General features: G+C 40.4%; 1 protein-coding gene across 3 annotated transcripts in view; it reads left to right on the top strand.

Moving 5' to 3' along the window:
* Nucleotides 1-16,160, top strand: part of MLH1 (mutL homolog 1) — a 42,395-nt gene that overhangs the window by 15,443 nt on the left and 10,792 nt on the right. For 2 of the 3 annotated variants that reach the window (XM_018557800.1, XM_018557801.1), the window contains exons 6-14: nucleotides 1,453-1,544; nucleotides 1,651-1,693; nucleotides 4,441-4,529; nucleotides 5,374-5,486; nucleotides 8,073-8,166; nucleotides 9,060-9,213; nucleotides 11,344-11,702; nucleotides 14,418-14,569; nucleotides 15,508-15,616. In XM_018557800.1, the coding sequence (XP_018413302.1) occupies nucleotides 1,453-1,544; nucleotides 1,651-1,693; nucleotides 4,441-4,529; nucleotides 5,374-5,486; nucleotides 8,073-8,166; nucleotides 9,060-9,213; nucleotides 11,344-11,702; nucleotides 14,418-14,569; nucleotides 15,508-15,616 (1,205 nt within the window). Of the gene's footprint in view, nucleotides 1-1,452; nucleotides 1,545-1,650; nucleotides 1,694-4,440; nucleotides 4,530-5,373; nucleotides 5,487-8,072; nucleotides 8,167-9,059; nucleotides 9,214-11,343; nucleotides 11,718-14,417; nucleotides 14,570-15,507; nucleotides 15,617-16,160 lie in introns of all 3 variants that reach the window. The other variant, XM_018557799.1, reaches the window with a different exon arrangement.

A 16,160-nucleotide genomic window follows, 5' to 3' on the forward strand; every position in this document is an offset into this window, starting at 1 on the left:
ATATAGATCTATATATATATACGCACACCTGCTTCCCTATTTATAATGGTCTGGCCCTCTAGCAACTTCAGAGCAAAATTATAGCTAATTTATCTACAAACGTCAGGTGGTCATAATAATCTGGCCACTCAGTGTATATCTCCAATAGCAGCCTGTCCTTCTCTATAGGAGTACGCACCCATACGCCACCCTACGCTCACCCGACCTGCACATACGTGCGGGTGTCCCATGCTCGGATGTAGATCAGATCCATCCTGTCAGCATACAAGTACGGACACCTGCACAGGCGTGCAGGTCGGGTGAGCATAGGGCGGCGTATGGCCGCATACTCCCTTAGAGAAGGACAGGCTGCTGCGTACAAATCACACGCAGCACCTGTCCTTCCCTGAAGCTGCCCGATACGGCCGTGCACGGATCTGTAGGGGCCGGCCATTACCCGTGTGAATGATGGCTAAAGCTAGAGGTTTCGCATGTTGCTTCCAACAGTGCTGTTCCCAGTCTGGGGTCCTTCAAATCTCTAAAGTAGGCTATACACGCTTCAAATTTCAGCCTGTTCTTGATGAACCAGCCGAAATTCACTGCGTGGGTGCTGCCCTCGGCATCCCTTAAAGTGACACTAAACTTAGAAGATAAACCTTAAAAATGCATTCAAGTACCTAAACTATTAGCAAAAATGTAGCTTATTTGTGTATCACTCAGCTGTAGAGCCTCAAATCATCTCTAAATTTGTGCTGACACTGTCCTTCCTTCCAGAGTGTGGCTACTTTTGTTCCCCATGGTCCCTGTTTTTGTGTTGAAAAGTAGCCACCACTCCAAGCTGCCTCCCGTGGTGGATTACAATCTCTAGACTAATTTGTATTGAAATTATAGTCTTATCACGGGAGTGAGCTTGAAGTGGTGGCTACTTTTCAACATAAACAGGGACCATGGGGAACAAAAATAGCCACCCTCCAGAAGGAATAACAGTGTCGTCATGAATTCAGATATGATTTGAGGATCTACAGCTGAGTGATACACAAATAAGATACATTTTTGTTAATCGTTAAGGTACTCAAATTCATTTTTAAGATGAAACTCCCAAGTTTAGTGTCACTTTATTGAGCTGATTGAAGTAGGCAGTTGGAAAATTCTCAGCTCCGTTCAGTTCTTCTAGCATACCCAATTTCTATCCATCTCTTTTGCACAACCAGCGCCAGTGATTTGCACAACCAGTGATATTTGTGGCCACCTTAGGAGTGGAATCAGTAAACTCAATTCCATTGCCATTGTGTGCTGTTAATGGTTCGTGAGTAACTGGCAAATTGCTGTAAACAAATGGTTCTTTGTCTTTAAGCAGTATATTTGAGTAGTGCAGTTTCAATCCTATGTCATGCATTTTCAGGTTGAATTATGCTTGACATTGATGATGAGCACAGTTTCAAGCAATTAAATATTATTATATATTTTTTTCAGGTTGAAGATTTGTTTTATAATGTCTCTACCAGGCGGAAAGCTCTGAAAAGCCCAAGTGAGGAGCATGCAAGAATAGTAGAAGTGGTTAGCAGGTAACATGATAATAAATTGATGTGGCTTTCTGAGATGTGCTTTAATTCGTAATGAGCCCATTCTTCGTTTCTTACGTATCTATTGAATATTTCTTTCTTTCTAAAGGTATGCCATCCACAACTCTGGCATCAGCTTCTGTGTTAAGAAGGTCGGTGATTATGTACTTCTAAAATAGTTTACAATAAGGTTTTTGTCTGTGTGTAGGTTTGTTACAAAGTGGATTAGAAGATGACACCAGCTTCATAACAATTGTACAGAATGATTAAGTACACCCAGGATTTGTAGACCAAATAACATCTAGGAGATAGAATATTCTAAGTGTATTCAGGTGTTTATGAATATATATTTTTATTCATTTTAGGCTAATATAGTATGCCTGTAAATGTTAAGTTGCTGTTTTCTGAAGGTATTTCCTCCTTCTCTGCTGTTTTACTAGACTATGCTTCCATATTCTAGTAGGGTACAAGTACCGTACCGATATTTTTTTTCGGTACTCACGGAATACCGATAGCGGAAGTCCCATTAAGGAAGCCAGGTGGCATGTAATGACTCACCACCTGGCTTCCTGATTAGCACGAAGCCGTCTCCATGCTCCCTCGTCACCTGGTGACGAGGGAGCATGGAGGCGGCTTTCTGGTCAATCAGGAAGCTGGGGGGGGGGTAATGACTCACCGTCCGGCTTCCTGATTGGCCAGAAAGCCGGCACCATGCCCCCTCGTCAATGAAGGAGCATGGAACCGGCTTCCCGGCCAATCAGGAAGCCGGGCAGCATGTAATGAATTGCTGCCCGACTTCCTAAAATGGGAAGTTCGGGTATCTGGCTAGGCATCGGAGCATTTGGGCGAGTACGAGTACTTGCCCAAATACTCTGTATCGGCACTGATACTAGTATCGGTGCATCCCTATATTCTAGTACTGATTACATAGAAATAGGGATGCATAGAAATAGGGATGCACCGATACTGGTATTGCATAGAAATAGGGATGCACCGATACTGGTATTGATGCCGAGTATTTGGGCGAGTACTCGCCCAAATGCTCCGATGCCTAGCCCGATACTTCCAGTATCAGGAAGCCGGGCAGCGAGTCATTACACGCAGCCCGGCTTCTGATTGGCCGGGAAGCCGGCTCCATGCCCCAATCAGAAGCGAAGCTGCGTGTAATGACTCGCTGCCCGGCTTCCTGATTGGCCAGAAAGCCGGTTCCATGCTTTCTTGTCGCCTAGTGTGGAGAAGCATGGGGACAGCTTCCCTGCTAATCAGGAAGCCGGGTGGCGAGTCTTTACACGCCACCTGGCTTCCTTAATGGGACTTTCGGTATTTTTGCTGTTGGCGAGTCCCGGAAATCGGTGCATACCTACTTGGAAATAAAACTACTCTTAAATGTCCTTGTTATCTCCTTCAAGGCCATGCAGTCCATAGTGAACAATTTAGCCTGAGCAGGAAAACCAGCCCACCTAAATCACACTATCCTGTGCAGACCAAATAGAGGGGGAAAATCCCTCTCCAGACATCAAAATATGCTAGTTCACCAAACACAGGTACTTAACTGTTGCACATAATGGGGTAGTAGAGACAGCTTACTCCATTAGAAGCACTGCCAAGGTGCCAAGACATTTCCTTACTGACCCTTCAAAAACACCCTACAAGCCATCTAAAACACATTTCGAAAGTCATTTGAAAATTTTGGGATTTATCCTTCCCCCATCACTCGTTTTACATACCATAGAGAACCTGCGCTTTACCTTCAGTGTGCAGGATGCTATCTTCTCCCTGAAACAAATAGGCAAAATCAGGGCCCCCCATTTTGTAAGAAAATTAACTTGGCTGTCCACCACAGATATGCTCCAAGATATGTCCTTTCTAGGTCTCTCTTGAGCCCTACTTCTCTTCCACTTTTTCAGATCCTCGTCCATGGCTTGAGACCACTAATTCATTTAAGCAAGAATGTATTTTTATGAATTAAATTTAACATTCTCTCTCGCATGTTTGTAAACTGTTACTACTATGGTACAGAACTCCTAATCTCCTGCATGCTATGTACCTTCAGTCCCTGATACCAGCTGGAGATGTAGTTAATCTACAGGGGATATCCTACAAGATTCCTGGTCCTGTCCCTTCCTAAGAAAATTTTGGGGCCAAGTTCATAGAATTAGCTAAAAGTTTCAAACCATACCATTCCTGAGCATCCCATATTTCTCCTTCTCCACCACAACAAGATTCCTCCTAATCCATTTGATAAATGCGGCTTGCTCTTGTGTTCTGGCCCTCATGAAAACACCATCCCCTCTTATGATAAAATCAGTGGTTCAACAAATATTGATCTCATACTTATGGAAGACCTCCCAAATTGCAGAAAATTCAAAAATGGCTTGGCCAGCTGATTTGAAAAATGTTCTGGAGGGCTTGGCAGCGAAAGGGTTAAAGGGCTCATAGTCTTATATTCCACACCACTTGGTTCTCTGACAAATGTAATTTTGACTGAGGAATGCAAGTCCAGAAATACAAGTATACAAGGTCAGGTAGACCGCAGCTCCTCCAGGCTGTTCCCTAGGAGAGATAAAGCACTACCCCTCTCTTAATCCTAACTGTGCAATTTCTTCCCACCCCCTCCAGATACACCTATCTTCCCACTCTGAGCCTCCGAAACCATATCCCCCAGGTTACTCTAGCTGATGAGGCTTATACTGTTTATAAAATATAGCCAGAAACAACTAGTGTGAACAGTATAAGATGCAGTACCACTGTTGGACATGCTTTCCACAGAAGTCTTATTCATTACCCTTCTCAAATATGTCTGTTTTACCACTGTGATGTGCTTTCTGCTGCTACAAATAAGTGTATGTGTGTAGATAGTGTGCTCTTGTTAAAAAAAATATGTTTGTCATTTGCACAGCAAGGTGAGACCATGGCAGATGTACGTACTTTATCAAATGCAACAACAGTGGACAACATCCGGACTATATTTGGAAATGCTGTAAGCAGGTACTGAGTATTTGTTTCTTCAAATGCTTTGGTAATTTTAATAACATGACCTTTCCCTTTTCAGTGATCTTCCAAATGGTTTAACCTTCAACTTTCCTTCATGTTAAATGATGTCAAGAAACCCAACTTGTTTCAATTAATTATTTGCCGGTGTATAAGGCGACTGGGTGTATAAGACGACCCCCTAATTTTCCACTTAAAACATAGGTTTTGGGCTATACTCGTCATATAAGACTACCCCACTTCCGAGGCAACACCATTTAAAAAAATCATGGATGGATGCGCGGTAATACTGTATGTACGGTAGCTTCAGCTATATACAGTATACCGCGCTGAGCCAATCATGGCGAGCAATGTATTATATTAATGAATACAAAGCTTGCCTGGATTGGCAGAGGTTGTGTACATCGCTCGCCGTGATTGGCTCAGCTACTGTATGTAGCCGAAGCTACTGTACATACAGTATTACCGCACATCCAGCGGGCTGACAGATTAGGGACGTTCGTTTTGGGCCAGCTTGGCCTAAACGAACTAAAGGTATACATTGTATAAGACGACCCCCGATTTTCGGGGGATGTTAAGTATAAAAAGTAGTCTTATACGCCATAGTTCTCCTTTAATTCAATGACTTGTACTGCTGTATGGCTTATTAAATCATTCTATACCCAGTCAGTCTGTGCCATCTTGCACAGGAATACATTTACTGTTTTGTGCCAATTTGACACAATTAAAGAACTACAGAACGGAGAGAAAAGGATTTTACGGTGAGTACCAAAATCCTATTTTTTTTTTTATTATATCTTGGCCTTTATTTTCATTATAATTTTTTTTCTTTTCCTTACAGGGAGCTAATTGAAGTTGGCTGTGAAGATGCAAAACTAGCATTTAAACTTAAAGGTTATGTGACTAATGCCAACTATTCAATGAAGAAATGCATTTTTTTGCTTTTTATTAATGGTAAGTAATTAGATATATATTTTGTATATTGTAAGGGATTTTTGAAGCAATGGCAGGATTTGCATTTGAAAGCCACTGTCTTTAACCCCTTCATGACCTGAGGCCTTTTTTCTTTTTCTGCACCCATGTTATATTCCACATTTTAGGCCTGACAATTACTTAAAACCCCCAAACATTATATATTTTCTGAAAGCCAAGACCCTATAGAATAAAATGGTGGTAGCGCAACTTTTTATCAAACCCCAAAATTTAGTGAAAACTGTACTTAAATGCCCCAAAACACAATAAAATACCCATTTTTTAATACAATATAAAAGATGAGGTTACAACGAGTAAATAGATACCCACATGCCCAGGTTACAAATTGTGTGCGTACGTGAAACGTCGACAAACCTTAGTACCCCAAAAAGTCCATAGATGATGCTTTTAAAGCCCCCACAGGTCATCAATTTAGAGAGACCCAAAAATACTGGCCCTAGAATGAATTACTCCGGCATGTACATGTATAGCGCGTTCGTCGTTTTCATACGTAGGCGCATCCGACCGGTTTACGCGGCGACGCTTACAAGCCCCCCATGTGATAGCAGATGGTGGTGACAGGTACTCTTTAATGTGATGCTGGGGGTCCAAAAGACCCCCAGTGTCACCTTTACACTCCAAATAAGCTATTGAGCTTATAGCTGGGCTTCAGGAGCTGGGCTGAGTCGCCAGAATCGCTTCTATTGTAAAGCCAACAGTCGGCTTTACAAGTTTATACAGCCCCGATGCTGGCGACGTACACTGTATGTCGTCAGTCACGAAGGGGTTAGACTCGTACATGGAGCAAAGTTCCATAACGTTTTCAGTTCAAGAAATGCATGGTTTTAATAAAAAATGTTTATCATACTTACCTTTCTCCCAACCCCATCTGTTTTTGTTCTTTTCATGCATTTTAAATGAGATATTTGATTGACACTTCATAATGTCATATTTTGAGAAACAATTCGGCTGCACTCTTGCCCTCTTACTTAGAGTCTTGTCCCTACCAGAGAGCAGAGTTAATGACAAGAAAAGGGCAGTTTTAGATTTGAATTATGAGGTCCCTGGGCACTCCTCCCCACTCTTTTACTCTACCTGGCAAACTGCATTGAGGGTGCAGGTATTGCCAAAGTTTTGGGAACATAAGTTTTAAGACCAAGTGCAGTAAATACTACACTACACCACAGACACTTGATGGTCTTCCCAATGTTGGTATGGTTTTTATACTTGGCAGTGACTTTATGGTTGTTGAAAGCATGATGTGTGTTGCATGCTATTTACATAATGATTGATAGCTCAGTATTTGAATGACCAAGACAAAGCAGACATTTGAATAGTGTCATATTTACTTTACTAAAATAGGTCAGTGGTTGTCTAACTGATGTTAAACATTTTCACCATTTCTCACATTATCTGTGTTTGCTATGGCTAACAATATGCAATGGGTCAATTCCAGACCAAAGCAACCAAGGTGTTTTTAGCATTGGCCTTATTTGACAATCTTGGCAATGGAAAATTAGGCTCTTTGAGTTTTTTTATGAAACCTGGATCAGTTTTTTGCCATCTGTGTCCCATTCAAAGGATTTCTCTTTAATTCCTGCCTTGTAGACTCAACAGGAAGGGAATGCAAATCTATCCAAAGTTAGGTCAATCTCATTTTAGTTGTCATGGGAACAGATGTCCCCATTTGAAGATTTTCCTGCTATTTCTGTTTTGGTGGCAACCCTTTTAAAGCATTTTACCTTTTTCCCCCACTTTAAGTCCCAGTGCCATTGGTCACTAGGGGTATATGCAGTGAATCTCTTTAGCAGGGACACAAGCAGCACAGGAGATTATGTAGAAAGATTGTAGTATTGTACTGATTTTAGTATTTTGATGTTTCGTATATATAATAGATATTTATTATAATATACTTCTCACATTAATAAATGCTTTGATGTTTTACATTCCTTTACTTTTTTTTACTGAAATGTATTTGTGTAATTTTTAATATAGAAGATAGAGTTCTTTTTTTATTTGCATTCTAAAGAACTATTGGGAGAGTAAACTATACTCAACAGTTTGAGCCGACGGGCTACACAGCAGCTGTCACACGTCAGCTCTATAGATCGAGAACTAAGTGATTACAAACTGCTGATCGCTCAGCTTATTGCTTCTCCCTGCCTCCAAGGAATCCGCCTTCCCCTCTGTGTTCCTCCAGTTCTCTTTGGAGGGACAGGCACAGCTGGCTGTGGCTCTAGAGAGGCAGAGCCAGCTTTAAATCGGGCAGTTGGGTGGATCCCGACAATAGTGTCAGGATCTTTTCCGGCTGCAGCGTGGCTCTGCACTGTCAAGCATATAGCGGGCAGTATGCTGAGCTCAGGTCAAAGTAAATGTACTCTTGTGACGCAAAAGACAACTGTAGCCAAATCAAAAGTTTGGTTATAGTTCTCTTTTAATGGATATGATTTGTATCTTTATTTACATGCCTGTTCCTTTTTTTTTCTGTTGATATCAAATGTAATCCTTTTGGTCAAGCCTCCAGTTATTTTGTTGTTTTTAAAATGTTTTCTTTTTTTTTTAATGCAGCAAGACTTGTTGAATCCAACTCTTTGAAGAAAGCTATAGAAACTGTTTATGCTGCCTATTTGCCAAAGAATACCCATCCATTCTTGTATCTGAGGTGAGAGTTTTAGATGTAATAAAAATCCTTCCCTTTTGTGTAATTTTGTATTGTATGCTGTCGTAACATTCTATGCCCAAAGGACAATGAATCATTTAATGCAGAATGTGCACAAAAGGGAGTTTATTTCAACTTGCTGCTTGTTTTCCAGCAATGACCTCTCTGTAGTGCAGAAGAGAATTGTTCTGCTTGAATTAAAATACATTAAAGATTAACTCCAAGCAAACATATTTTTTTTTCTGTTGATATACAGTGGGGGGAATTTATCATAGCAATTGCGAGTGTTTGAACTTGCACGGAATATATTTGCACCAGATTTATGATGCTAGTGTTATGTTGTTGATAAATGAGGTTTAATAGACTCCGAGAAAGAAGACTTCTAACTTCAGGCAAAAAGCTTAACTGTCGCTTCTTCTTGAAGAAGTGGTCACGCTTCTTCTTGAAGAAGTGCAGATGAAAACACGTGCAAAAAATTATGCAACTCAAAAAGTAGTGCAAGCTCTGAAGAAAACAGGTGCAAAACACGTGCAGTTGGAAAAGTAGTGCAAGCTCAGGTGAAAACAGGGGCACATGTTGAAAGACAGATTTGCACATTTAAAAAAAAAAATGATCTAAGAGGCTAAAACTGTCGCAAGTGCTTTGATAAATTCCCCCCAGTATGTATAACTCTTAGCGCAAAGACTAAACTCAGAGCTAAAACTACTTTTCTCGTCCAATAATGGACACAGGAATTCACAAACTGTCTGGTTATACTGCTGCCCACAGTAGATTTGATCAAAATGTGAGAAAATTTTTAACATTTGTATTTCTTCTAAGACACATTCTTCATGTTATTCTTGTATAGACGACAATACTTATTTAGTGTTCATGCTTTTTTCTAATAACATTTCTAGTTTGGATATATCGCCACAAAACGTGGATGTCAATGTTCATCCAACAAAACATGAAGTTCATTTTCTACACGAAGAAAGCATTATCGAGAAAGTTCAGCAACACATAGAGAGCAAATTGCTGGGATCCAATTCCTCAAGGATGTACTTCACCCAGGTGACGCATGCTAATGTTTGCCCTTTAGTGCTCAATTGTCAGGACACATGCAGCATGTTTTCAGGTTCTTCCAGCTTACATTTGAGATATTTCCTAAGGCCTGGGTGACAATGCCCATGTGGGCATGCCGTTTTACATGCGTTTAGGGTGCAACATGAGCAGACCAATGCAATTTTACATGTTGACTGTACCATGTCAATGGACAGTTGCTAAATCTACCCATAGACATGTGATGGCAGTTGTCAGTCTGGCTGTTTTCAGCTGGATTTTTCAAGAACCTAATGTGGGAGTTTAGAACACAACAGACGTCCAACTGCTCTGGGGGTGAAGTCAGTAGATGTAAGCCTGCCCTAAACGCTGGCAATGTCTGCCAGTGCTGCTTTCTTCTTTCAGTCTTTTCTCACTGTGAAGCTTCATGGTTATGGAGTGCCTACGTGGCACAGATGTCAGGGTCCTTCTAAGACCATGGTCATCTTGATAAAACGACTATGGAGATAAAATCTTTGCAAAATGGCGATACAGAAAGATCAGCTTTTTTCATCCAATTCCTAGACTGTAAACGTTCAGTACTAATAAGTAGAAGGCAGAGCCTGTTTCTGTAATGGGTAATCTTGGCTCCCACCGTTATACTTCTATGTACATTAAAAAAAAAGTGTTAATACAATTTTTCTACATTGGCCTGATCTATTTTTCAGGCACCTAGTAAGACATTCAAAAGTTTCCTTCCAATGCTTTGGTTCCAGCATCCACGGGGATTTGTAGATTCTGGTAAATGTCGTTTCTGGTTGCTTGAGAGATGCTATTAAAAATAGGTCTAACTAATGCCATACCCCATACTATAGCATATCTTAACATAAACTCTTTATTGAGTTCATATGAATATTAAAATGCAGTAATCTAAAGCAAATTAAGACAAATAGACACTCGATCATTACCAGGATAATACATGCCGCAGATTTGCAGAACAGTGAGTACACAGGGGATTTTTTTTTTCTTATCAGAGAAACCGTTTTCTTTAACTCTTGGCGCTAATGGCTGCCAGCTGAAAAACCCACTCACTGTTGGATAATCAAAGTTTTCAACAGTTTCTCACCGTTTTTCAGACAGACTTGAGGGGCTGCTCATCCAAGGCTCTGGGGCTTCCGCCACGAACATAAAAAAATAAAAGGGAACAGAGCGCCACCTCTGTGTGTAAAATCGTTTATTAAAATAAATATAAGAAGGGATGAATGTACTCACAAGCAAACGTTTTCATCGCGCTTTACTATGTACTACGGCTTCATCAGAATATGATGAAGGGGGTATGCCCCTGAAGTGCGTCAGTCTTGGGCGATGATGTGACCGGAGGCAGCCGTGGTACATAGTCAGGGTTATACCATGTTGGGTTAACAGACAGTGTGGCCTCTTGTTTGTTGTTAAAGCGCGATGAAAATGTTTGCTTGTGAGTACATTTATCCCTTGTTATATTTATTTTAATAAAACGATTTTACACACTGAGTTGGTGCTCTGTTCCCTTTTTTGGTTTTTTTTTCTGGTTAGATGAGGGTTCTGGTTAGTTGAATACTGGATAACTGAGTTTACTGTATGCTGTATAGCCTGGAAATGAGGGTTAAAAGAATTTCAAGGTTATAATCTATAGGCTTGTTTTAGATTTTAAGATCCAGCTTTTCTCATGATCATTTTGGGGCCATCATATTCTTGCTAATGGCCTTTATGTTTTATCCAACCATTTTGGGTATTTACATGTTTCCCATGCACTTAATGATTTGAGCCTATATGTATTAATGACCTCAATGCAGAAGTGTCTTTTGTAATTTTATCTTGCCGGTTAGATTATTTTTAAACACTAATAAGTGTATATTTTTACATTTAAGCAAGTATCATGAAATTATAGACTTTAGAATGATCTTTTCATTTTTTGGTCCTCTGCTTTCAGAAAATAATCTCTATTCACCAATTGAGGTCCAGTGAATTCTTGCCGTTTTGAGTTAATTTTATACACCTGAATATTATTCAGTCATTTTCCTTCTGTGCTGTGTTATGTGACTGTCATGTTTTGTTTCTAGGTGAAAATAGTTTTGTACAAACTGTTCCAAAGTATCTTTATTGTCCTGCTTATTTTTGGAATAGACACTGTTGCCAGGAGCATCCATCTGTGCTAGTGAAGTGGTGAAGCCTACATCCAGCACATCATCCACATCTCTGAAGTCTGGAGATAAAGTGTATGCTCATCAAATTGTACGCACTGATGCCAGGGAGCAGAAACTGGATGCCTTTCTTCAGCCTTCAGTCAGACCACAGCCACCTAGCATTCTAGAAAGTAGTGTATCTAAAGATGTTGAAGATCAGAGAGGTGGCACAGGCCAGTCGCAGGATGCCTCTATTGAAGAGCTTATTGATTTTGAAATGCTTGATGCTTGTGAGAATGCTGAGACAACGAAGGAATGTGGAACTTCCAAAGATAAGGCTGTAGCTAGTACATCTTTGGCGTGTGAACCACCAAGGTAATTCTGCACCTTTTTTACCAAATCTTTTATTTTGTTCTTTAGTTTCTTTCTGGCTTATTTTTGATGACATGACCATGCAAGTTTTGGCCAGTAAGGGAGTGCAGTGCTGTAAAATAGGGCTGCAGCTAACGATTATTTTCATAATCAAGTAGTAAGCCGATTATTACGTTCGATTAATCGGATATGGAAAAAAAAAAGGCTCCAGTGATGGACTACTAGTTTGTATTGATATTGTAGTCCATCCCAGGAGCAAGCTTGAAGCGGTTGAAGTAAAAAAAAAAAAAAAGTGTGGTGTGCAATATAGTACATTATACAGTGGCACAATGCAGAATACCACCAGCTATAGAGGAATACATCAGATACCAGCAATAATACATTATACTATATGGTACTATTGCTGGGATTTGTAATTCCTCTGAAGCTGCTGGTATTCTGCAGTGTTCTGTATAATGATTATATGGCGCAACACAGAATACCAGCAGCTACAGAGGAATTACAAATCCCAGCAATAGTACCATATAGTATAATGTATTATTGCTGGTATCTGATGTATTCCTCTATAGCTGGTGTTGTTGGAGAGGACGGGTGGGATGCAGGAATAGAATGGACGGGTATGATGGTGGAATGGGGTGCAGAGGATGGGTATGGTGGAATGGAGAGGACAGGTATGATGGTGGAATGGAGTGCAGGTGCCTCTCTCCTGCTGTGCACTCTTCATGAATGATTACCAAAGCAGCAGTGGGTTTGGTGGTGGCAGGTGTGCAGTGCAACCGGTACACTTGGGCAGGTGAGAGCTTACATGTCTCTCTGTCTGTCTGCTTTGTCTATTCATACTTTATTCTCCTGCTGGAAAACTGGGATTGTTTTCCTAATGTACCCCTTTTTAGGGGACTGGTTGTAAACACTCATACTGATGGGCTTTGGTGTGTTTACTTTTTCTGCAGGCCACACTGGTGAAATAGTAAATCCCCATTTCCCCTGTTAAAAAAGATGTTCAACCTGTAATACTAAAATTAATCTTGGGGGGGAAAGCATTTACCAAGTTGGTATTACTCATATAGCCAAGGACAAACCTACAGCTTGTAATGATTTCTTGGCTTTAGTCTAAGAGCTTTCAAACCATATTACCATGCTTCCCAATCTGCCACCACCTATCCAGTTTACGTGTAAGCCATCTTCATAATTTTCTACCGCCCAGATTAGAGCTCCTGGTGTTATAGAGGAGGAGGAATATGACAGTGGTCCTGGTTCTTCTGAGTCTGATACTGCTGTGAAAGAGGTGGCAGAAACCAGGAGAGTCTCTAAATGCAAGTTGTCCTTAGAAGATATGGATGACCTTCCTTATGAGCTATATAAGACACCCTGGAAATCCAGGAAGACTGGGTCCAGCTTTTCTTGCATGATCATATGAACGAGCAAAAGGGTTGTGTTCCCTCTGCCAACTCATGGGAAGAGGTCACTATGGTGTAGTTGTTCATAGGCCTATTCTGGTCCTTCCCAACAACACTCAGACTGACCACAGATGCAAATGCTTGGGACTGGGGTGCATGTAGAGCAACATATGGTTCAGGGTTCTTGATCTACAAATGATGCAAGGAAGTCGTCCAAATGGAAGGAGATTAAGGTGGTAGCATTAGCAATAACTAGTTTTTAGCAGGACATTCAGGGTCACCATTTAAAAGTCCTATCAGACAATGCCACAAGTGTGGCATACACCTCTAGGCAAGGAGCAGCCAGGAGCTGTATCCTCTGGGACCTAGCTTGCTTTGAACTAGAAATGGTGCTTTCCTCAAATTGATTTTTTTGCGTACCAGCAAGAGGTCCGGGCTTGCTTTTCATTGAACAACTTTCATTAGTGCTATGCACAGGTGATCGGGCAGCTGCAGAAGAAATCAACAAACATTTTGGCCCAAACAATTCTTGACTATTTATTAACCAGTGTAAGAAACCTCCAGTAATTCTTCCACTAAGAGAAGATCTGCTGTTACAAGGTCCAATTCTTTTCTTTATTAATATCTGAGGAGGAGTTGCGTAAGAAGGGTCTTTTTGACCGGGTGGTAGCCCCCTTCTTTCAAGTCACAAATAAATAACTAGACCCATTTACAGTTAGGTAAGGAGAGTTTTTTTCCGTCTTGGTGTGATAGAAAACTTCAGCCCCCTTACGCACTGTTTTGAGTACTAGAATTCTTGCCCAATTTGGTTAAAAAGGCCTTGGTGTTAAAAAAAAACTTTTTTTTTTCAAAATTTTCTTTAATTTTTCCTAATTTATAGTAAAAAATAAAACCCCCAGTGGTGATTAAATACCACCAAAATAAAGCTCTATCTGTCCCCAAAAAAATGGTATAAAATTATTTTCAGTACAGCGTTGCATGACGCAATAAACTTCAGTCAATGTACTGCAGCGCTGAACACTGAAAAATGGCCTGGCCAGGAAGGGGGTCTAAACACCTGGTCTTGAAGTGGTTAAAGGTAGAAACCGAAGTGTTTACTTGGAAAGAAAATTATCCTTGGATCCCCTAATTGCTAGATTTTTCAAGGCAGTGGCTAAATCAAGGCCTTCAGGCTCTTACCAGGGTCTTGCCTGTTGTCTACTTCCTTCTGGGTTAAAGTGCTCAGATTGTGTGGCATCTGTGCTTAGTACATTTTGCTCCTAATTCAACTGTAACTGTTTTGGTATTCTTTGTTATGTTCTGACAGGAAGAAGAGACCACGTCGAGATTCTGATATTGAGATGGTAGAGGATGAAGCTGATAAAACAATGACAGCTGCTGCCACACCTAGGCGAAGGGCCATTAATTTAACTAGTGTAATGACATTACAGAAGGAAATAGAGGACCGTGCTCACAAAAGTAGGAAAAATATTGTATTATATGTCACTTATTTTTTTTCAGAAGGGCGGTGTCTATTTAAATATTTTCAAGAAATGGTTTGCTAGACTTTTACTGATAGAATTTGTAAATTAAGATAACAAGAGTATTGTACAATATGCAGCCATCCAATATCCGGTATGTACACACTGATGAGATTGTGTATCGCATTTATGTTTCAATGCATTTGTTGTGGGTCACTATAAAGGAAGAGAAGTCCAATCACATTAAATACATTTGTAATTACCTTTCACTTGAAACACCCGAAAGCGGCATGTTCTGCATTTTCTTTAAAAAAATATTTAGCCCAAGTTAAATGCAGTAGTGTGTAAGTACCTGAATTTTTCTTATCTCGCTCCTGTAAATGCTGCATAGCAGGGGGTCAGAACCAGGAGCCAGTAAAGCTTTGCTGCAGTATACATGTGCAGTCTGAATATGTTATGTTCTTGGTGAGGAAAGAACAGACTGAGTAGGGGAATTACCTCATCAGTGTGTTGATGCTTTTTTTTATTGCCCAGTCACTAAGTTGGCGATGTGTTGCTGCAGTGGTTTAAAACCTGGCTGTGGCTGTATAACAAGAGTAAGTTCATAAAATAAATATTTGTATATGCCAATGATTTTAAGCCATTCCATGGCTAACCCAGGTCACGTCATTAGATTTTGCAGTTATAGCAAGGCTATGGCTTATAGACACAGTCCCATTGGTTGGAATAAAATGTGTAAAAACATACTACACAATTGAACTTGTCACGTTAGAAACAAAAAGTTTATCCGCTAATTGTTTAGATTGTCTTCTTTGATGTCCACCTACCCACGGCAGTTTTTCCTTCTGGTTAAAGTCTCTTAAGAATGTAAACAAATTGGTCTTAATTGCTATACACAAGCTTTACTTATTTATTTCCCTTTTGATCTTCTTACAGACCTGCAGGACATGCTGCGCCATCACTCTTTCGTAGGTTGTGTTAGTCCACAGTGGGCACTGGCTCAATATCAAACAAAACTCTATCTCCTTAATACTACAAAGCTGAGGTACAAACAACACTTAAGAACATTAGATTTCACAAGGGGACTTGTACCCCAGTGGCCAAAATTGTGGACACTTTTGAAAAATGTAGGCTTTGTCTAATTTGGCATTATAACATAATAGAACCAGTGAAACTCTTTATCTTTCCTGTTCAGTGCTGCTCCAGGAATCCCATCAGTACTGGCTACATGTGTGAAAGACTAGTCACTTGGTCACATGATCTCTGCTGAAGGGAAAAACCACCCAATATGAACCCCTGATTCACCTCTTCAAAAGAGGCCACATACCAAGGCCTTCAGGCATGGGCCAGCATTGGGGGGGAACTTTGAGCACCATTTTCTCTAGGAAAGGTACCCTCGATTACTTTTTATTTACCTATTCCAACAAGACTAAATATAGCCTTTATTGTATAAGTCTACTTCAAGACTTTCAACTAAACTCAATAAAAGCATCCCTGAGAGAATAGATGAAACTACCTGCAAACACACAGGAGCAGGTGGGAGTTAAAATTGCCTAAACATTCATTTCATTCTTCAAGGGTCAGGAATG

This window comes from Nanorana parkeri, unplaced genomic scaffold (genome assembly GCF_000935625.1).
Source record: "Nanorana parkeri isolate BGI_ZX_2015 unplaced genomic scaffold, ASM93562v1 scaffold304, whole genome shotgun sequence".
In the NCBI taxonomy this organism is placed as follows: Eukaryota; Metazoa; Chordata; class Amphibia; order Anura; family Dicroglossidae; genus Nanorana; species Nanorana parkeri.